General features: G+C 33.8%; 1 protein-coding gene across 2 annotated transcripts in view; it reads left to right on the top strand.

Moving 5' to 3' along the window:
• KCNT2 (potassium sodium-activated channel subfamily T member 2) overlaps nucleotides 1-24086 on the top strand; it is a 141929-nt gene that overhangs the window by 98694 nt on the left and 19149 nt on the right. Inside the window, exons 14-22 of one of the 2 annotated variants that reach the window (XM_068406326.1) lie at nucleotides 3332-3440; nucleotides 9003-9152; nucleotides 10290-10519; nucleotides 11185-11401; nucleotides 12696-12801; nucleotides 13085-13257; nucleotides 15304-15375; nucleotides 18390-18524; nucleotides 23712-23823. In XM_068406326.1, the coding sequence (XP_068262427.1) occupies nucleotides 3332-3440; nucleotides 9003-9152; nucleotides 10290-10519; nucleotides 11185-11401; nucleotides 12696-12801; nucleotides 13085-13257; nucleotides 15304-15375; nucleotides 18390-18524; nucleotides 23712-23823 (1304 nt within the window). The remainder of the gene's footprint in view (nucleotides 1-3331; nucleotides 3441-9002; nucleotides 9153-10289; nucleotides 10520-11184; nucleotides 11402-12695; nucleotides 12802-13084; nucleotides 13258-15303; nucleotides 15376-18389; nucleotides 18525-23711; nucleotides 23824-24086) is intronic. The other variant, XM_068406327.1, reaches the window with a different exon arrangement.

Here is a 24086-nt window from a genome sequence, read left to right as displayed (position 1 = left end):
TTACCAAATTGACAAAAGTAAGGTTTCTCAGAATGATTGTGTCAGGTCTAGGACATTCTTACCACATGGGTAATGCTGCAGGCATAAATCCTTATTTTGAGTATGTTTTATCTTCAAGAACATTACAGAAGTCATAACTCACTGCATTGCATTACTACATCTATTTGAGACAGACTTAGCAACAATTTTTCTGTCAAAATATATTTTCAACAGAAACTACAGCTTCTGGAAATTCTAAATGGAATATTTCTTTAGTATAAATGCATTTGAAATAGTCTGTTTGGTAAACTGATTTGACATATTTAATATTCAATTCAAGATAAACTGCAGTTTGCTCTGCTGCTTCACTGTCACACTGAATGAGTAATTTGCTGATTCTAGTACCCACTGTCACAGGACCTGACTGATGTCCCAGACCCGGAGGAGTGGGAGAGCTGTTGCCCAGCTTCCTCCCTACTTTAGAAGAGAAAACATCAGATAAAGTTCTGTATAACCCTCACCACAGCTCCACAATAAGAGTCCTGAACATACATATAAAGCACAGTAACATTATAGGGAAGCTATAATCTCTCAAATAATTGGAGAAATGAGCAAATTATTTTTGACCTGATCTGTGTCTAATACAAGAACTTAACTCCAGCCAAGAGGAGAAACCCATAGTACCTCTCTTCATATTTCAAATGGCTACAATATTTCTGATCATGGTAATTAGATCACTGAAGAATCTTTCACCTGGTGTTCTCAAAGTACCTCTGAGAATTGAAAAGCTTCAAAACACTTCTGAAGGAGGTAGTGTATTATTTTCATATACCCATTTTGCAGATGCATAAAAAGTCATGAAGGGCATAAATAGCTTGCAAAAGGTCAAAGTCTACAATAGGAGTGGAAATAGGCCAGAGTCCCAACTCCATGGCTTCTGGTGTAAAAACACTTCACAACACAATGTGAATCTCTTACATGTATGAGATTAAGATGACTATTATAGGACAGTAATATCTGTTTGCTGAGTGCTGTATTCTCTGTTAACATATTTAACATAAAATCCGTCCAAAAAGTCCACCATATACATTAGAGAGTATAGAACATATGGAGGATTTAAGTCAGAGATATACTTTTCATTTGCATTGTGCCATCCATGATTTATTCATTTTCATTTATATATATTTAGGTCAGCATGTACAATTTGGTTCAACTACAAGATCTGAAATAACAGATGATGAAATAATTTTCCTGTATATTTTTTCTTGCTTCTGTTTTCAAAAGTATTAGCTATAATATAACAACATTCTAAACAAAAAATAAGGGGAGGTTATTTGACAAAATGCTATACAAATTCAAAAATATGGAGAATTCTCATTCCTTCAATATCAGGAAGTCAATATTCACTTTCATAAATCTTTGCCATCTGACTAATGGTAATGGAATGCAGATATTCCATCTGAGCAGTAGACTATGCCTTACTCTCTCAAAACCTTTAGTTTAAAATTCGAATATATATTAATGGCACATGGTCAACTAAAAGAACATATTTCTGTCTGAAATATTTTCTGCAGGAAATATTTAATTGCTATAACTGAAATATATTTAGAGAAGGAAAAAAAAAATCTCATCTTGTTGTATATTTGACAGTGTGTTTATATAACTAAATTAATTCCTTCCCTATGACATTTAAACAGGCCTTGGTCTTCAGAAAATGAGAGAATGAATTTCTTCTTTCAGTAGTCAATGATTCTGTTACTGAAAAGCGTCTAAAAATTTCAAATAAAGGAATAGAGAAGGCATACAAAGTATGCCCTCGCTTTTGTTTTCAGTAAGTGGCACGCTTATAGCTACACTGTAAATTCTGTCTGGAAAGTAGCTTAGAGAGGTAAGGTAGCTCTAAGGATTACAATGATGCATTAGTGCAACTAGAAGTAGAGGTACGCAGACAGCTCAGATATAGGTGGGGAGATTATTTTACTCAGCAATTTTCATATGACTTATGTTTTGATCATCAGCTGTACTACTTGTATTTTTCTTTCTCATCAGAAGCAAATTCTGTTCCCATTGAAAATACCATAGGACTGAATCAAACACTAAATTCAGAAGAAAAAAAATTTACTTAGCATGCAATAAATGCCTTCCTGACCTTAGAAAACCTTTGTGACTAAATTTCTACACTGACAAGAAGTTTATTTAAGTTATAAGTTTTGTGCTTATCCCTTCTTATATCTATTTTAATACAGAATCACAGAATCACAGAATGTTAGGGATTGGAAGGGACCTCGAAAGATCATCTCATCCAATCCCCCAGCCGGGGCAGGATTGCCTAGACCATATCACACAGGAACACATTAAAGAGTATTTTCTATTTCCTTTTCATGCCGTCACCAGTACTGGAGAGCATTTAACTGTGATCTGAATTTTAAACACTAGCCATCCAAGCTGAATAATAATTCATACAATACTGAAAGCATGTGCAGAAGATTTCGTAATTTTAAGTATAAGCCAATATAGAGGACTAGATATAATGCTGCTGTTGCTTTCTCTTCTCACTTCCCCTCCCTTAAATCCATTAAAAGACAGAAAAAAACAGGTATGTCTATAGTACTGCTCCATCACAGCAAGTACTAATGTGTAGACTCTCAAAAACAAAGCACAACTTTGTGATTACAAAAGCCAGACAAAGACTGGGGTAAAAAGAACACAAAGTCATAAAAAAACTGGAAGAGGAAAAACAACCACCCCCCTTACCTAGATTGCAAGGAGGCAGCAGCTTTAGCAGTTCCTGGGGGAGATATTGGCCAAATCTACCATCACACGCTAAAGTGCAGTGCAAAATTCCAGAGCCACTGCCAAATAACCGGCCTGCAAGCCAGTACAGCCTAACTGATCAGCACTCCTGCATTGTAGTATCCTAGGTGTGCTATTTCCTGAATCCAAAGTTATATACCTGTACAGTGCTTGATATCTCTATACCAGTTTATGCAAAACTGCAGAAGGTGCAAAAAATACAAACTAGACTATGCTACATGGCTTACTCCTACAACTAGTGCAGCAAGATAGTGGAAGTGGGATTCACAGAGCCATTGCATCCTCTCCATGTGTAGCTGCAGGACAGAAAGTAAGAACTGGATGGAAAATTAATTCTACTCATGCAATCTGAGAGAGAGCATAGATGGGGCAAATCATACACAGCTGCTCTCTAAGTTCAAGTGGAAGATGAAGATCTGGAAGCAAATTTTGTTTGTCCCTATCTTCACCATTTTCCTAGACAAGGAAAGGAAGTGATAATTCTGTTCAATGGAAAGTATTTTTGTAAAACAATTTGTATCTTCTTTTTTTTCTACAGATCATGTTGTGTGCGAAGAGGAATTCAAATATGCTATGCTAGCTCTAAATTGTATATGCCCAGCTACCTCTACATTAATCACACTGCTGGTTCATACATCTAGGGGACAGTAAGTATATACTACCATAAAAAAAAACCCACCAGCCTTGTAAAAGTTATAGCTGTTATATAGTTATATATTCTTTGGAATATATAAAGTTATATGTTCTTTGGAAAATAGCTTATCCTGAACTCCCAGACAACTACAGTTTTTAAATAGAAATTGGAGCTTTCTGCACAATAAAAGCATCAAGATGTTTTACTCAAGATACTATAATTTCAAAGAGAAACACCTCCCCCAACATTTACAATTTGTTGCATGCTGTTGTGCCACTTCCTCAATAGAAGATATGAAAAATTTGTATTTCCAAATTAGTAGATTGAATCGTGGATCTATCACACAATTCTACTTAAGAACACCAAGACCCAAGAATACCTTTTTTTATATGTTAATTTTAAGGTCTATTTTTGTACATATATAAAAATTCCTATTCACTGAGCTCAAAAAATGTTTTTCCGATAACGTGAAATATTATTTGCTATTCAGTGGCTGTATGTTAAGAAGCAAGTAAACATACATGTGAAGAGATGGTTTTTAGCATAATAACCACACTACCGGAAGGGGTACAGAATTACGGTGTCTCTACAGACTGCATAGTCACAGTAGAACCTCTCTATATTTACCAAAATACTTTTACTACATCTAGTATATATCTGTTATGCTACATTCTTGGAATAAGGCAGCATTCTTTGTAAAATGTTGTGGGCACAGAGAGACATTAAAGAGTAAATCTCCAAATATATCTGTAGAAATGGAATACATGCATATAGACTGCACAGGAATACAGTTGAGAGTCTAGTAAAAATGCATATGGACTCAGTAATATCTTGATATTTACAAGCAGAGTTATTTAACCTTCTATATGGCATTTGTAGTATTCCCCTGTGCACAGGATGGGGAAAACTGAAATTACTGCTAGAAATTTTATGACCAAGAACAACAAATGTCAAGATTTTAATGGCACTGTCTGTACTAGAATCTGTTAATAAGATGACAACAAAACATTGTTTCCATGCCTCCCGAGAATCATGGTGAAATATACTCGTCATCTGCCTAGCTTTCATTATCTGACATGCACAGACTACAGAGCCTTTTTCAGTTATTTCGTGTTATATGTAAGAAGAGTAGTGTTCTTAACAGCCAGCAGAGAATTTTCCATCAGCACAAAACCAGACATATGAAAGGGACTCTGTTTTCTGCTGTGTATAAGAGCTTTAGCATTTCATTTTTAACACAGGCATACTGATCATTTATACAGATTCCCAACTATGATGCAAAGTAACTATAGTAGAATGCAAAAGCGCTTATTGTTTTGTAATCAGAATTAATTGATGTGATCAGGGTTGTCAAAGTAACTGATTTCTAGTCTTGTCATTGCATACTAGGAGCAAAAAAAATTTTTTTGCACAAACAGTTGTCAGCATTACTTTGAATACTTCTGACAGAAACGTACAAGCTTACCGTCTAAATACAGAAAGACTGGAAAAGCAAAAATGTCTAGTTGACATTCTCCTACTTTAGTCAGCACTCAGAGCATTTAATCTCAGATGGGCTCCAAAATACTGAAAAATGGCAAACGTTGGACATCTTTGAGCATGTATATCAATGCTGGACTAATTGGTTGAATAGATATGACTGTTCTTTAAAACCACACTATATCTGTGAAAGTTTAAAACAGACACATTAGAGGGAAAAAATATTCAAAAATATTTCAAATTTGAATAGTCTTGACTTCAGAGTGCTAAAAATAAAAAACTCAAAAAATCAAGTATTTCTCTCCCAAAAGATCACTTTCTAAGCTTTCAAATTTAATATTTTTTGCAAAAATTTACATAATTCCTGTACATAAAAAGGTACATAATTCCCAGACTGGTGGGGTTTTTCTTCTCCTTTTATTGTTCACAACTTTTTTAAATCCCTTGGAAATGCTGGAATATGTTCTCAAAAACCTAATTGAACTGTGATTTTAATTCTTCATTAAGTTTTGTACAAGTGCACAAATCTGTTCAATGTATGATAAAAGTCACCAAGTCAAGCATTCAAAATTAGGAAATGAGAACAAAGCTGTCTTTTTGCTGGACTGCTCTGATCCTATTAAAAAACCTTACTGTGCTGTTGAAAACATTAAGTAATGATGTACTTGAGCTTACTTTTTGCTTATTGTTTGCTTATTGTTACATAGGCCATGTTTAATCTTAAGTTTTGCATCCTTGAACATTTAGTTAAGATGATCTTTAACAAGTAGAGATTGAACCACTGACTTAACAAGTATGTGCTTCTTGAATATAATATTCTAAATTCAAAGGACAGTAATCACACATAATTGAAAAAATTGTATAAAATAGTTAAATATGTGAAAATAAATTCTCTTTCCTGAATTACTACTTCAATGTCCCAATTTTATAAGTCTTAAACTTATTTTACTTTTTTATTCATCATTTTTAAATGTAATACCATAATTGATTTAAACACCTGCTAATTAAAATAAACTCATAGCTAAATACAGGTATAAATCTGCTTTTTAGAAGTATTATACTTAAGAAATTTACTTTCAAACTTTCTTATTGAGTGTACACTAATGTTTTAGAGGAAAAATTCGTTTTAAACTTACATTCTTCATAAGCATCTCCTGAGATTTGCACTGACTCTAGAGTGTTTGAACAGTGTTGGTAAAACAAATTATTCTACACTTCGTTGTCTTCAGGGGGAAATCTGTTTTCAAAATAGGTTTTGGTTTTGAGCTTCATCTACAGGTTGTCATTGTATTGCAGACATAAAACTGCTTTGGATTTGTCTAATTTATAAATCAGAATAACTGTTTTGGCTTTTCTAAATATTTTCTAATGTTAAACAATAGGTAATTTAACTGCTAATTGTTAAAATAGGTTAAATTACCTTTATGCATATGAAAGATGAAGTCAGATGAACATATGACTTTGGCTAAGTATAAGTAAAAAGATTAAGTGAAAACAGATTATTTAAACTACAAATAAAAATTTTAACTATATATGCATTTATATCCAAACTAAATACTAAATGAGATGTAAATGATGAAGAGCATTTGTTAAATAGACTTCCAGTGCTAACAGTGAACTGCTTTCCTTTACATTGGTTCCTGTTTCATTATCCTGGTTACTACCAGCACCTGCATTAAACTTTATGTAGGACTTGAGTTTTAAATCCCAGTCAGTATTGACTTCCTAATATAAAAAGAACAGACTTGGATTATGGGGATATTGCAATGAATCAACTGCTTCCAACCTTGGCTAATCTTTCTAAAGTCTATTCAAAGTCACTGGGAGGATATTCTTAATAATTAGTTCAGGTTCCCATTCACAGAAGCCCCATATCTGTTGACTCACAAGTTTAGTAACTTCAATATAGTGACTAGGAATGTTTGTTCAAGTTGTTGTCACAGATAACCAAGTTCAAATGACTAACTAGGCCTTTCCATTCCACAAGGAAGGGTTCTTCTTTTTACATGGAATTTAGGTGCATGTAACCAGAGGAGATTATCAAGGAACTGACCAGAACTTTTCTTGTTTTTTTGTCATTTCCCTCATGAAAAGTCTTTCATTAAGGGAAAATATGACCACTTTCAAACTCTAGCTTCTTAACATTTATTAATTTAATGAAGTTATGATCTTAACCTAAGTGACTTAGACTTTAATGGAATTAAACAGTTCATTGACAGTTCATAGATAAAACATTGTCCTGTTTATTGTACTCTTACAAATGAAGTTCTACCTGTTCCACAGGGAATCTATTTCCTATATTTATTAAGAAATAGTGTGACAATAATACAAGCTCATTTCTGATAATCATGAAGATAAGTACACTGGGAAATTACTGGAAGTTGAAGGCAATACATAGCAGCAGAACATAGGAAAAATTATTATTCTCTATTATCCTAGTTAGAATGATAATACAATAAACAGTGAACATAAAGGAACACGTACATAAATTAAAAACACCTTATCTTCTGGTATTAATATGTGAGGAGACTGGGGAAAACGTTCATTTTCTAAGCTACTTTAACCAGATCAACTTGCTCTTAAAAATAAGGGAAGTTTGCTGCTGTTTATGTGAACTGGCTTTGGTCTTTAGTGCTACTTTTCAGATTAAACAAACTAGATGTAAATAATCCCATTGTCTTCTCAGCTGTTTGTGGAATTCAAAAGTCTGTAAGACACCAAAATTCTACCTTGATTCTTATTTATAATCTTCTTATTGAACTTAATTATTAATCTTCATCTTTAAATGTAATCTAATTATCTGATCCAGTAATAGAACTTTATTAGGGTTTGTATTATGATACAAAATATTGGAAGAAAATATCTTTTCTGACTTGAACTTAATGTGATCTTTACAGAACAGCCCCATGGGAAGCTTTTAGACAACTAACTGGAACCAAGCAGACTTTAAACAGGTGAACATTTTATTTTAGGGGAAAAAGTGAAATATGGAAAAATTTTCTTCTGTAATTACATTTCTAGTTCCGCTATTCTACACCTAGTGGACTGTTTGTCAATACTGTTGCAATAAAAATGGTTTACTTATTTCCATCTTGAAACAAAATTTTTCTACGCTGAGGGTGGAGAAGAACAATAAAATGAAGAAAAAAAGAAATTGTGTTAAAATATTGAAAATGCATATGCGAGCACAAAGGACCATATCGCAATATCTTGAGATCTCACCTCCAAGTGGCAAAACACAGAGCATATTTGTCAGTTTTATGTCCTATCTACATATGTCTATATGTATATATGCATCCATTGTATCCAGTAAAACTCATGGAGACAGAACCTTGTTTCCACATGAAACTTAATACAATAAGAAGTTCACAGAAGCCCCAAGTCTGCAAGTTTTGGTGTTAGCTGAGGTCTGGAACGTTTCCACTTCGATGAAGAATGTTAGCTGAATATAGTAAAGGATGATATGCTTAATATGGTTAAAGTTATAATTTATTTTCTTGCGTGAGAGAAAAGAAGGTATATTCTTGCCGTAGTATACAAGGCACAGTAAATAAAAATGTCCATAGGGTAAATGCTGAAGATAACTGATAAGCAAATGCAGGGGGGAAAAAAAAAAAAAAAAAAAAATCTTCCTTACACATAAAGTGACTAAAGCCAAACGGATCTTTCCTACATAACTTACTTTTAATGGTTCTTTACCTACTTCAAACAGGAACCAGACAATCTGCCATGGAGCATCTGAAGAGACTATCTTTATGAATAGAATGAGCATACTGTTGGTTTCACCTGTCATGTTTAAATTGCAATTAATCTACTTATTATGGTGTGAATTTAAAGTAATTCAGCTGTACCTCTCCTGATATTAAAGTACATAATCTTATATGCCTATTACTTAGAGAAAATGCTCTTAAATTCATTAAAATAATCTCTGTACTTACAGTATTACCAAGCTTTGATCTCAAATATTTCTTTCAGATTAGCCTATGGGACCATTTTAATAGACATTTGTAGTTTCTATTGCCATGAAAAACTGTTCTGATTAATAGGAATTTTACATTAAGTTTTAAATTATCCTATTTATCTGTACATGTTTCAGGGAGAGTCAGCAATCACCGGAACAATGGCAGAAGATGTATGGCAGATGCTCTGGTAATGAAGTGTATCATATTAACCTGGAAGAAAGTACTTTTTTTGCTGAGTATGAGGGGAAAAGCTTCACATATGCTTCTTTCCATGCACATAAAAAGTATGTTTATTTTCCTATCAACAATTAAAAGTTCAAACAAATAATTATATGTTTTGCCTGCAATGTAGCTCTGCATTCAAAGGTGCAGTATTAAACATTACTCCGTTTCTGGGTTTAAATATCTGGCCCCTAATATATTGCATAGATATCTTTCTGTAAGTAACAGCTGGTCAGGTAAAAGCTCATGTTGGTTCTGTATAGGCCAGCTCAGTCTGAGAGAACAGAATATAAAGGATATACAGGATAAGCCTGACAACCAGAAAAAAATTGTACCTTAGAGGGGTTATATGAGAACACCAGTCCCTTTCCATGTCCAAAACAATCTAGAAAAGTATGGGTGGGAGGATGTTAGGGTATTTATTTATTTATTTAGGAGCCAGCTAGAAATCTGGCTTCCTTTGTGGTGTGTTCATTTTATACAAAACGTTCAATTTAAAGGTAACACGTGCTACATTCTGGTGATTGTTCAAAATAAAACCATATTTTTTTCTGTTAGTTGCTAACATATCTTCTTTCGGTTCCCGTTCATGCATCACTTATTCAGTGCTGCTCTATGAGGTGAACATACAAACTGAACACAAATCATGTGTATTTGTATATATTTAACAAAATGAACATATATCAAACCCTGAACACTGGGTTTATTCTGATACTTAGTGAGAGAAAGATTTTTTTTGCTTTAATTCCTTATTTTCTATCAGTAATCAAATACGTTTTTAGGAGTGAATAACAAAATGAATTCAGAAAATTGTTTCCATTACATATGAATAATGGAACAATTTAACATGATGAATACTTTTTCATATTATATATCTATTCTTCTACTAATATTTTCCCAGAAGGGACTATTCATCTGATAGAGAAAAATCAACTGGAACAGTATTAGAAGAATATTATGGGGATTAAGAAAAATGGTGGATTCAAATGCCTAGAGATTCATGACATCATAAAAACTGCTTGATCAGAAGTGGCCTGTTTAGGAGACAACATTTTTCAAACATATTTGTCATCCAAAAATCTGAAATGTTCATAATCTGCAAAATATAAAAATATACTGGAGGTTCATTTTTGACAGTGGAAATTCTGGTATATACAGTACTATGCAAAATGAACCATGCCTTTCCTTTTCTAATTAAGGTTTGGAGTCTGTCTGATTGGTGTTAGAAAGGAAGATAACAAAAACATTTTGCTGAATCCAGGTCCTCGATATATCATGAGTTCTACAGATATATGCTTTTATATAAATATCACCAAAGAAGAGAATTCTGCTTTTAAGCAGCAAGAAAAGCACAGAAAAAGCCATGAATCAAAATTATCTTATCACGGAGCTTCTAGGTTACCTGTACACAGTATAATAGCCAGCATGGGTAAGTAAAGGGGAAAAAAAAAGCCTCACAACATATTCTTATTCAATGAATACTGCATTTTAAAGCTTTTAACAGTGTATTCCTGAAATTTTAAGAAATTATAATACTGTGCAGAAAGGAAAAATATTAGACACTTGCCCTTGTATTTTCAAAAAAACCCAAAACCAAATGGAATTTGTTTATGTTTTTCTTTTACTTGACAATATGGAATTAAACCACTTAAGACTGTTGTATAAAAAAGTAATAATAAAATTGATGCAAAGCAAAACAACTGGGAAAATCACATGGGTAATTACTTTGTCATTCATAACTGGTTGTTTGTGATAAGTTTTCATAAGCTTCTTTAATTAAAAAAAGTCTTTGCTCAATTAAAAACCTACAGGTTGTTGATACATATAAATATGGATTAATTATATAAGGTACTATTTTAAAAAGGTGGTTAACAAGAAAATATATATTAATGGTCAGAAAAAGTGCTACTTTGCATGAAAAGGCTTCCTCAGGTATAGTTTAAATATTTGTTATATTTTAATGTAATAAATACAATCAATATAGTCTTCCTTTCAGTCTTTGGCCATGCAGTCAGGAAATCCCCACGAAATAAGGGAATCTCATTCAAATGTTTTGACAACCACATTGAGAAAATGCTTTTAATGCTACTTCAGGGACAGTGGCTATCGATTTACAAGATACAGGATGCCGAATGGCCAGTGGACCTACGCTAGCTCTTCCTTCCGAGGGAGGTAAAGAGGGCAGACGGCCCAGTATAGCACCTGTTTTGGAGGTTGCAGACTCGTCCTCACTTCAGACGTGTGACCTGCTAAGTGACCAGTCAGAAGATGAAACTACCCCATCAGATGATGAAGTCTCTGCAAGCTTAGAGTATGTATATTAAATATGAGCAACATAATTTGAAAAGCTAATATTGTGCAAACAGCATGGATAGTTTTTTGACATGCAGATCAATCTCCAGGCAGTTGTAGCAAGAGCCATAAAAGCCAATTATGGAATTATTCCCTTTTATGAAATGCTATTGTCTGTTAGCAGAATGCCGTTATGCCTATTTTGAAATAAAAAAAAAAAAGATTAACTCCTCCATTTGCTATACTCAGTTATAAAGATCTAGTTGTGTATTGCAATTTTTTATAGCATTTTTTATTACCATTTCTCTTACATTCTATAGTTATAAAGACAGGACTCAACTTTACTTCCGTTCTGAGAATGCAGTGATAATCAGATCATTCAACAGGCTTGTTGAATGCTGGGGTTACGTGTCTGACTTCAAAATGTAGGAATAACAAAAAAAGCAGTAGGAGACAAAATTATTACATGTAATTTAAAATGCTTATCGGCTTGTTACTGAAAGTAATGATGCATTACTCAGATAAAATCAGAAGATTCAGTCTGGTAACTGCCATGCAGATAAGCAATTATGTTTATTGGGATTACTGACAGGGATGTTAAAACTGAAATACACAATTAAGCCAGTGGCTCACCTAGCATAGCTTCCCATCTCCAACAGTGGCAAGCATGAGAAGCCCCAGGGAAGATCATAAAGGTCCAATGCAAAAAATAATAGAACAAGTAATCTTAAAACTGCAGACTGAAATACCAGGATTTAAAAGATCTCATATTAAAAACTAAGGCCAATTAGAAATTTCATCTCATCAGCAAGAGGATTTGCCATATAAAATGTATTCCAGCCATGTTAAAAGTATGTTATTAAAGCAAGGTGGTAATGACCTCACTCATTCTTGATAAGTGTTTGAAAGAAAAATGGAGAAGGAAGAACAGAAGTACAGTTATTTCTATTTTCTTTCCTTCCTTTTTTTCCTTCCTAAAAAAGTTTCCAGTACGTGTGTTTAAAACATTAGGACAGCACACTATGATACATCAGCCCATTTGCAAAGATGCCTATCCAAAAAAAAAAAATCCAAGCAGAATTCCTTTACTCCACAAAAGCATGATATCTTTCACTAAATTGTATCAAATTGGTCAAAGCTACAAAATATATTCCTTGGATCCTTATTAAACATAGTTCATTTCATGTACTTGACTCTGCTAGTCTACAGATAACTGCAAAACTTAGACACAGGTATAAATATCCCATAAAATAGTAGTATAGTCAATAGTGTTTCAGTTATTTGCTATACTGAAAATTGTTCTATTCTCCTAGGTATGCCAAAGGCTATCCTCCTTACTCTCCATATATCGGAAGCTCTCCCACATTTTGCCATCTTCTGCATGAAAAAGTACCCTTCTGTTGTCTAAGACTAGATAAGGTAAAGGGAGTTTCTGTTACTGGATAAAGCTGCATTCTCATTTGTCTCTTGAATCTGAACAGTGTTAAAATTCTGGTTTCTGCTTAGAGATGAGGTTTGTTCAGCACTTACGAAGCTATAATATGTTTTCTTATCCTTTTCATCACCAAGCATTCGTTTATGTTTAATCAGGTCTCTATCAGATCACCTGATACAATTTTCTATTTCTAATGGTAAAACTCTTTAATGTTTCAGCTAAATTTCTTTATTCATATCCTGAACTTGTTTCTTATTTTGATTTTAGGGGTGCCAACATAACTACTATGACGACGCCAAAGCCTATGGATTCAAAAATAAATTGATTATAGTTGCAGCAGAAACTGCTGGAAATGGCTTGTATAACTTTATTGTTCCACTCAGAGCTTATTACCGACCTAAGAAAGAACTAAATCCCATTGTTTTACTCCTGGATAACCCGTAAGTAGATTTTAATTTTTTTTTTTTGTGATATGTTTTAAACTCATTTTACCATTACTTCAACAGATGATCACTCTTCACATGGCTAACTTAAAATCAAAAACATTATGGCACATTTATCTTTGAGAAAAGTTAGTGACAAAAGTAATACTCTGTGTACACTGTCACATACAAAATTGATGTTTTACTAGTTGTAAATGCTGTAGTAAATTTAAGTGTCCTTATTCTTCATGGCCAATGTTTCAGCTAAGTATTTCTTAAAAATGCCCAAAATAATGTGACTATTACTGCTAAAATTAAATAACTTCATAAACAGTGTAAAAGCAAGCTAACAGTTTCACAGCTACATGACAGCACTTCAGACAACATTAACCTACTTAACACAAGGCACTTAGTAGTCTAGACCAGTTAGGTGTATTTTTAATAGTTTTAGAATCTGAGATAAACAGTTCTTTGAGCCCACAGGACACCCACACGCTTTGTCTACAATTATATAAAGTCATGGAAGAAAATTAAAACCTGCAATATTGTTGTTACTACCACACCTGTCTGGAGATCGCTGGAATTCTTAGCCTTTCTTGCATTAGCTGTTTAAAATTTCAGTCAAATTGTTCTCCGGCAAGACTGATTCATTTTTAATCTGACAATGAATGAAACTTTTTTTTTTTGCAACACTTCGGTACTGCTCAAGTACTTAAAATCACAATTTGGAAGACACAAAAATGGAGATAAGCTGTGTACAGAAAATTAGATCAAGCTGTGACTCAAAGAAATGACAGCAGCAGAAATGTTTTATAGGTTCTGATTCCAGGCTGACACTTCCCTTTGCATATGTATGTTCTAGTTTAAGTCATTTATTATACAAAGGCCTGCTGTGAAGTGTCCCACTTTTGCCTCAGACAGCTCTTTAGTGAAGCTGTATACACCTGTGTTTGCAAAACAGAACCTTTTTATATATACATATTATGGCATAAAGTGAATTACACAAGTTGGTAAAAGCCTAAATTAGGCAAAAGGACTTCTGAGTTGGGACTTTTTTGAGATTATGTGAGCGTACAGTGCCCTCTGGTGCTTGTTCTCTTTTCCACCATAGTGCCTGAGTTTACACACTTTAATGCTGTTGTGACATTTTATGGCTACAACCACTTTTTATTAGCATAAAGTAAAAGCTATTCTTGCTAATTAAACTAATACCATTAGTGTTGTATCCCTCCACACAGCATTTGCAGTGACTCCCCTGAAAGGCCAGCATTCATGGGACTACAGAAGCTAGCTGAAAAGCCAGTGTGCTTTTCATACATCCATGAGGTGGAATTCAGGATGCCATTCAAGTCAATGGGAATTTTGTCGTTTACTTCATCGGACTTAGGAATTCAGCCACCTTCAATGAACACGTCTATGCCTTGTTATATTCCTATTTTCTCTATTTATCAAGGCAATTTATTATAGTATGCTTTTTCTGTTATCTACACATCATGTGTGTTTTAAGTTTTCCGATGTTTCTTGGTATGTAAGAAGAAACACAGTAAAATTTATGATTAAAGAAACAATGCAATGAAATACAGTACCTTAGTTTTCATATTCCATTTCAAAAATAGTTTCATCTAAGATTGTCTCATTGACTTGAATGGAGCTGTTGGCACAAAAACCAATTGATGACTGTGTTTCCACTTCACATTTTAAATAAAAATTCTCACTACTTTTTTAAGTACTCCTAAGTCATGCATTGGAGTATAACTTGGTAGTGTGTCTTTGACATCAGCCAGTCATTTTTATATTTGGAATTATACTGTGCCATAAAATTTCTGATTTAAGAGGTGCATTTATTAATATAAGCATGTTAATTCTGATCATTCTTTATGATCACAGCAAACTGTTGATTCACAGCTTTCTGCAAACGTATTTCCTGTTTAAAGTGATAGTATACTGCCAAAGTTTAAAAAAAAAGTTTTTTTTGTGAAAAGTTACCAGTTTATTGAAATATTTTAGAAGAGATGCTGCTGTTGTGATATTGTGTTTCATTTTGTAATCCCATCTGCTGCTTAGGCCAGATATGCATTTTCTGGATGCAATCTGTTGGTTTCCAATGGTTTACTACATGGTGGGCTCTATCGACAAGTAGGTGAAATTAACTGTTAGAAAACTTAACATTGTAGTGCTCAGTGGTTTGTTGTGTGTATCGTCATTGCATGTTTAAGTGTGTGTTGTATTGAAGATGATCTTTTTGCATGCATGGTTTGTGTCTGTGTGCTGTAATTTGAGATTTCAAATTTCTGATTTATAAAGGATATAATTAGTGAAAAGTGTGACAGGGAACACAGGTTAATTTCTTCAAAAACATAAGATTAACACTTACTTAGATGCATTAATATGTTTCTACAAATTGCCGGATTATAGCCCTGATTCTAGTGTCATTCTATACTTAGTTATAATTTGTTTTGATTTACTGTCTAGGGTTTTGTAAAGAAAGCTATGGAATGTAGACAGTCTTGAATGTGTCCAACAGTCTTCATCTTCCACTACTTAAAATATCACCTACTCCTACATTTCTCTCTTCACCTCTGTTAATACATATTTGCATATCTAGGTTTAGCACCATAGATTTGATGTAAAAATCAGGCAGAAACAAGAGAAGAGCAAGGGCTCATTAGCATTTTAGTAAACTGCGTGGAGAGTGTCAATTTAAAGAAAATGGTTTGCTTCACTACATAGTGAGTGGGGCTACAAGCCCAATATTGAGGTGGGGCTACAAGCCCATAATACTCATTCCTCTGGTAGAAATCAAAAAACTTATTTCCTGCCCTGAATTAACAGAATCCAGGTTTTCAGTGAGAATTCTGGAGATTCAACATTTCTCCATCTCAACCTGTTGTAACAAGGGCTTTAATACTACTTATAATAGTGATAGTTACAGATTTACCTTGGTGATACCATAGTCATTGGGAGATTTGCAAAGAATCTACAGAAATGTTTTTCACTTTCTGTCTACTACTTTCTTAACTCTTAATTCCACAACAATTATAAAAAGAATTCATACCAGCAGAATAATTGAATTGACTCAAGGTATCCAAAGTAATTCATAACCCAAAGATGTTAACCTGTTTTTATTAACATGGAAAATTAAACTTCAATTAAATGTACTGAGTTTATTTCAAAAAGAAAATCATCAAATCCCTCCCTAAAGGTGTTTTGTTGTTTTTAGAACTGAGTGCATTAAAAAAAAAAATGAAGTGTGTAGTCTTTGAAATAAGTGATTATACAGAATTCTACAGTTTACAGCAATACTAGCATCAACTTCTGCATCTTTTCTGACAATACAATCCCTTAATTCCTGGTGCAATAACCAATCATATTTTGTAGGGATTTTTTTTGACATCTATTTTCATCAATAACAATACTTTTAAAACTATAGTTCATACTTACTGTCTGTGTTTTCCTAAACATGTTTTTAAATTGTGTACAATTAAGAGAAATTGATCATCTTTATCTAAGAACTACAATATAAAATATGCAAAGTTTCCTTTCTTATTTAATGGGTATAGAATACATTCCCAAAGTGCCACCTACTACCTACTACAGAAGTGGATGGCCTGCAGAAAAATAGCTTTACCAAAATTCATAGATGGGATGAACTTCATCAAAATATGCCATCAAGTAGCAGATATCTTTTTTAAAGTCTTCAGGTATAAATGATTTGAGATCTGTAACTGAACAGATTTCACAGTTGTGTAGAAATCTATTCGCTATTAAGAAACCTATAGGTAGAGGTACCTCGGAACTAGAATTATTCTACTTCTAAATCAGTATTTTTTAAGTTCTTCACAAACTAACTGAATGTAACTGCCAAAATAAGAATAGCTGTTGCACTTGTGAAATGTTGAAAAGCAGAAAATCTGTGTATTTCAGAATATGCTGCTATTTTCAGGGATCAACTCAAAAAGCAGAAGTACAAATTACTGAAAGTTTGGAGTTCTGCTTGTGCACTTAAGTTGTTCATATAAAATACAGCCTTTCTTTTGTTGTAGTCAACCATCGGTGATTTCGCACAGTTTCAAAAATAATTACATTATGTATTTGTTTTGGAAAAATATGTATAAGATGTAAAATAAATACCACAAATTTGTAAAATTTTCCTTACCCAAAATTTCAAAAAGAATTTATAATAGGTTATGTAAACTTAGGAATCTAAGAAGATCATTACTGAAAAGAAAAACTGTATCAGGACAATTAAGACTCAATATTAGACTGCCAAATGAGAAGCAATTATAATGACAAAACAGCTTTTCACCATGGAAGTAAAAAGAATTATGCAAAAATTTAGTTTTCCAGTTTCCCTTGGAAACCATGAAATTCACCCTTTCTTCTTATTTTCACTTATTTGCTAGGTTCCTAGCAGTCTTTATTATTACAGAAAAGTCCTTTCTAAACTTTTCAAAAAGTGCTTGGTGTCTATGGAAAATACTGTTGATAAACCAACTGAAACATGCTTCATTTTGGAAACAAAGCTATAGGGCATGATGAGAACTGTAACTCAGTTCTGTGAGTGTTTTCTATGGTCAGGCTTCACAGGAAACATTGTCTCCCAGCATGCAAAGTTTTACTGACGTACAGCTGCTCAAGCATCATGGGAACACTCCAACTCATAGATTAACCTAAAAGAGGAATGTATTAGACGTCCTGGTAGAACATTTATTAGCATTTTGAAACTGAAATATAATTGTGGAAAAGAGCAACCCAAAGCATTTATTTGGGTCTGTTTATTGCCAAAAGTAACTGCAATGAAGCAAGTTGTTGCAGCATGTAAGGACATACTGCCTTCCCAAGTAACGGTTAAAGGATTGTTTTTAAAAGTTGAAAGAAATTTATCATTTTAGCAAAAGGAGAGGGATTGTAACAACCTACTGAAGTGCATTCTGTATGACTTCAAGGAAAATAACTATTCATATTTTATTCTATCAATTAACTGAGATGATAGACTTGATATAAATTATATTGGAAGTTATGATATGTACATGGAGATGAAGGGAACCAGCAAGTCAGCCTGTGATCTGCAAATTCCAACCATCTCTAGTTTCTTAAGTGTTCCATATTTAAGTTGCTTGTTTCTTTCTCCCTCTTTCTCTTCACAAAAGCCTAGATGACTTACTAAGATGTGGGGTCACCTTTGCAGCTACTATGGTGGTGGTGGACAAAGAAAGTACAATGAGTGCTGAGGAAGACTACATGGCAGATGCCAAGACTATTGTAAATGTTCAAACACTCTTTAGGTAAGGCATTTTTGCAATCTATCTATACATCCTCATTAATTGTGAAACACTTAATGCCTTTTGTACTCAGATAAGAATTTTTTTTCTTTCTTTCTTCATTTCCCTTGTATGAGTGTGTGTCTTACATGGGCAAACTTTTTCCACCCTGCTTAGCAGTACACTCAGAATCCTGAGGTATTCTCCTGAAACCTCAGATGAAATTCTCTGCATCCCAAAACTGAATGATCATTTTAAAAATCAACTGTCAGGTTTGCAGGAAGGAAAAGAAAGCTACTCTTGAAGACAATACCAAAGATAGTTGAGAAAAGAAATTTTTCCTCAGTGCAGGAGTCTTTCACAGTAATGCTAAAGCCAATATGAAAAGCAGATCCTTCTAATGCTAAAAGGTAAGCTTCATCACTATGAAGTTAGTAATGAGTGTTCACATTTTGAATATTTAGTTTTGAACAAAAGTTAGGTTTTTAGGCACATGTATGCAACATTACATATGACAACAGCATATTAAGAGTCATGAAGGAATAACTGAACAGAGTGAAAAAATGATCAATCTAGTAAAGAGGCTGAGAAGGTAGTGCTGTGTTGAAGAGCCAAACACCCTAAGATTTTCTGTTCATTTGAGGACCTCTCCTGATTAAAGCCTGACTTTGTTTAAATATCTTGATTCAACAAGTACCAAAAGATACACACCCCTTTAAACTGTGAAAGAAGTTCTTATTTGCTTAAAAAAAAAAAGTAAAAAAAAAAAAAACCCCCATGAAATAAAACACACTACATAGTTAAGTATGAAAAGCCGCCCTGATTTGGGGCTTAAGTTTAGCACTTCCTGTTGTTCATTCTGATAAGACCTAGACAAAATTAAGTCCTTCCCTAGAGGATTCAGTATCGTTCAATATTGCTGCCATTTTCTGTGTCAAACCTTCCACATACGACTGGAGAAAGATGCACAGTAAAAGTCCTTTGAATCTGTTAGTGTTTTAGAAAACTGAGCTCATTAAAACACACGTATTTCAATGGAGAGATTTTTTTTTATGCAGATGTGTGTGAGAATGCAGTTAAATGATGTTAGCATTTCTGCATTATGCTCAAAAGAAGCAAAATCTACATTGCACGAGAAACTTTAGTTGTGTCTTTTTCTAACTTTGGATTTTTGAATTTGTACTCTGTACTAGCACAGGTGTGTTTCATAATCACACCTAAATTTAATTTAGAAACTGTAATTGAACTTAATCTGTGCATTGTTCAAATCTACTCTTAACCATATCATGCTAGGGTATCTCACTGAGGTTTTGACATACATCACTTATATTTTTTAGAAATACATTTTACCCCTAGATATAAAACAGAAAAATTAATTGAATAAAAAAATAAAACTTACAAAGTACCAGTTGATTTTTCCCATAGTTGTGTTCTACTTTGTAAAACACTAAAAAAAAAAAGATCATAATAGTACACTACGTACCATAGGTGTCCAACTACAACTTACTATATATTCTTTCAGTTGTCTTGCACAATGCTTACAACTAGATGGCAGCTTTAACCCATGTATGATCTATATATCTGGTTCAGTATAATTTTAAGACTGCATGGTACATTTTACAAACATCAAAAGAAATCAGAATATCTTAGTTTAAGACTTAACAATACTTTTTCAGAAAACTTTGTAAACTTTCACAAGTAGTGTATTGTATATTTTTTTTCTAATTTTCTTTCCCTAGAACACGTAATTTCATGCATTTTTATCTTATGTAAAAGTTGTACAAATAAGTAAGCTTTGGGAAGAGGCATAAGGCAGTGGCATTTACTTGTTCTATGGAATAAACTACATTCACTGCACCAAGGTAAACAGTTTTGTAAATGAACTGTAAAAATATGTTTAAAGATTTTACTTAATAATAGCTATTAATATCAGAAACTAATGAAGAAGAGGCTGGACATAGTGGAGAATAACAGTAGTTAACACAAACTGTAGTGTTAAAGAAGGATTTTAAAGCACTGGAGTTTTGCTAATGTATGCTGTTCTCAAAGCTAGCACATCAATGAAGAAGATTTCACTTAAGTCTTATCAAGTGAGATCACTCAGAGGATACAGGCTAATCTAAACCTCACTGCTGTGATTGACACAAATCAGCTGATGTCATTAAGGGTCATGGACAGGCCTGAGAAGGTGATGTAAGTGTGCTGCAGCACTGTTTGGCCTAGGTTGCCAGTTCTCATATACCTGTTCTGACATTATTCCCTGATTTACATAAATTAATAATCTTGCTTTGCCAGAAGAGTGTTCCCCCCCACCTTAGCAGACAGATGCATTGTTTGTAACGACAGGGTTATTAGCCCCTGTAAGGCTAGAAACTGTTCCATACCAATTAAAACTGTGACACAACACTAGCTTATCTGACTTAATCATAGTTAAAAGGAGTAAAGTGTGACTCAAATGGTCACACTGACTAAGAAAAGAAATTTTTAATCCTTTGGATGAGAAAGAACAAGTTAGCATAGTTTAAAAGTACAAGGAGAAATTTGGACTGTGTCCTAGAGATGCTTTTCACTTTTTATTATGAAAAATGAAGCCAACCATTGAGTCTCTAGTGACAGTTATGAGTCCACCTCAGAAAAATAGAGGGTTTCCTCAGGCAGTAGGTCTGTACTAGAAGGCGTGTTTATATTTACTCTTGCTTTCTATTAATTAGTGGGTTTAAGTGTTGGTGTTTGGGAGGTCCTGTTTTTAACTTTTTATTAGCTAATATCTTGAAGGCTATGTTTCAAATACTGCAAGCAGCCTATTGACAGCAGTACACCTACCAAGTCGATAGGTTGGCAGGTATCTAGCAGTCAGCATCAATTTATAGATAAACCAAGCAAGGTGTTATGATGGCCTTACATTGTCTTCTTGGTTTATCTTTTTGGTTCAGGAAAGAACTAGCTGTATCTCTTGCTTGTCTGATTCCCAAATAGGAGTTCAACAGCAACCCATGTCTTCCGTCAGGCTGATTAGGGCTTTCTCCGCCCCATCCAGTCCTTTTTTTACGAGAATGGGATAGAAAAGATGGACCTTTGTATGGAAGTAGCCTGCTCGAGTGCTGAAAGCTTGCAGGCAGTGTGCCTTACACCCAGGGCAAGAGGCAGTCTGGCCTTGACTAGCTGGAAACTCATTTCCCCCAGTTCCGCTAAAAGGCACTCATGAGTTAAATTAATATTTTACCAATACCAGGTTTGAAATTGATTTCCTAATATAAATCAGTTTTCACATATTGGTGATAAACTAAACCCATCTTTAACAGAAATCTAGTAACCTGCATTTTTTTCTGTAATTTGTGTATATTTTGTCATTAGATCAGCTTTTAATTTCCTGTTACTCTTAGTTCTGAATGTTATATTGTTAGTTTTCAAATATGAATGCCTGTCCTTTAGTACAGCAATACAAGGAAATTTCCAGACAGCAGGAGCTTAAGTAATTCTGTGCTATACGATACAGAATTAATGCAGAGGAAATTTATGCTCCTTCCTCAGAACTTTGACACGTTTGTTAAGTACGAGCTTGTACTTATTAAATAGCTTACAAGTGTGATATTACCAGGATTTTTTTCAATTTTCATGAGCATTTCCCAGGTTTTTATAACACACAGCATACAAGTGAAGATGTACCATTTGCCTTGCAAGGGTGTGGTTATCATGTATTTAATCTATGTATGTAGACTCCATTCCCTAAGTGCTTTAGCAGGACATGAGAAGACTTTGTATAACAATACTGCACCACTCAGAGTTTGTATCAAAGCCTGACTGTAAGAGCTAAAAAGGTACAGAAATTCCTGAGCATCAATGCCTTTCAAACTACAGCACACACAAACAGTCATTGTTAAGTGATTCACGTTCTCACCCAGTTTGCCAAGTCCATTTTTCCTTATATGATCACATTTAATATTTGGTTATTCACAGGCATATAACTGCCTACACAAGAATGGCTAGAATTTCTACCATCAGATGATCATATGTTCAGAGCATGTTTGGGATAACACGATCATTACCAGTCTATGTTTTCGCGTCAACAGACCTAGGAAACGGTATTGCAATAATATGGCATGAACACATACTGGCAGATAGTTTTGACATACGTTTCCCCACATTTAGGCTCTGCTTGAATTGCCATTTCAGTGAAGTTCCTCCCTACAAAAATGAGGGAAAAAGACTAAAGACTTGCAGAAAGGTACATTGGATTCCATTTGACACTAACTTAATTAAATTCAGCTTTCAAGAAAAACACTTTAATTTTTATCTGAATGAAACAGAAGCCACATTAATGATGTCATTATTACTACAATTATCTATTGTCACATGCAGATAAGTACTTTCAGGATCAGCAGAACAGATTACAAATGCACATCTCATTTTCTGACACTAATCTGTAGAGGAAATACTCAATAATCCGAGTTCTATTCCAAATTATTTAGTATTTGCATAGCATTAACTACAAATTTCTTTCTAGTTCTTAGAGCCTTGAGGGCTGGGCAGGAGGTCTTTGGTCTGCTTCATGAAAATCTGTGTAATTCAGCCAGATCAGAGTTAAACTTTCTTCACTTTTTTTTTTGTTATTGGAAGTCTGAATAACTTATAAACTTTAACTTATAAATATTTTGTATATGTAAATATTTCAAGGTGAGAACATAAGTATACATAAGCATACATTTTCTCAGCAACTCCCAAGAAGTGTCAATTTTCATCTGTGTCGCTCAGTCTGTGGACACAGAGCATACAAACAGAACAAAAATTAAAAAAAAAAAAAATCAAATGGCGAGAACGCATAAGCCAGTTCTAATAAAATGGTAGTTTACGTACAACCAGATACTAAGTGCAGGCTATATATTTTTGCATTTTTTGTTGTTTCCTACAGATTTATGTCATTTTTAGAAATTACTACATAAAATATCTGGTAATGAAATTAAGTGGTTCCTTTCTAGTATTAAAATATTTTATAAGCTCGACTTCTGAATGTATGTTTGCTTCTTTGCAAATTCTACAGAGAATGTTTTGTAGTTTCCTCTGCTATTATACCAGCATTTCATTGTGCCAGAAAGGTTTCAGGCACTTCACTAAAAACATGGACATGAGCACAAGCTATAGTATTATGTAGAGCCTCACATTTGTGAATTATTATAATTAGAGGTGTAACTGTTACATTCTTTTAAAATACAGGTTGTTCTCAAGCCTAAGCATTATCACGGAACTAACTCACCCAGCCAATATGAGATTCATGCAGTTCAGAGCCAAAGATTGCTATTCTCTTGCTCTATCCAAATTAGAAAAGGTAAGGAGATTTGCCTACCTCTGCCCCCCATTTGAATGTTACCATTTTAACACTTCTTCTGATTTTGTAACAATGCTTTCAGAACAGGTGGAAACAGTGAAATGATTTTATGGTTGCAGAGCTCATGTAGAAGATTATTTTTTCCAAATTCTACCCTCATTTAAGAATGAAGTTTGACTTGAGTTCCATCACTTTAGTGGTAAGGGGAGATAAGAATAGTAACAGCTTTCCCAGTATGTGGTGTCTATAGTTGCTTCTGGAAT

Source organism: Nyctibius grandis, chromosome 8 (genome assembly GCF_013368605.1).
Source record: "Nyctibius grandis isolate bNycGra1 chromosome 8, bNycGra1.pri, whole genome shotgun sequence".
NCBI lineage: Eukaryota > Metazoa > Chordata > Aves > Nyctibiiformes > Nyctibiidae > Nyctibius > Nyctibius grandis.
The sequence above is the reverse complement of the archived record's forward strand: the minus strand, read 5'-3'. Positions and strand labels throughout refer to the sequence as shown.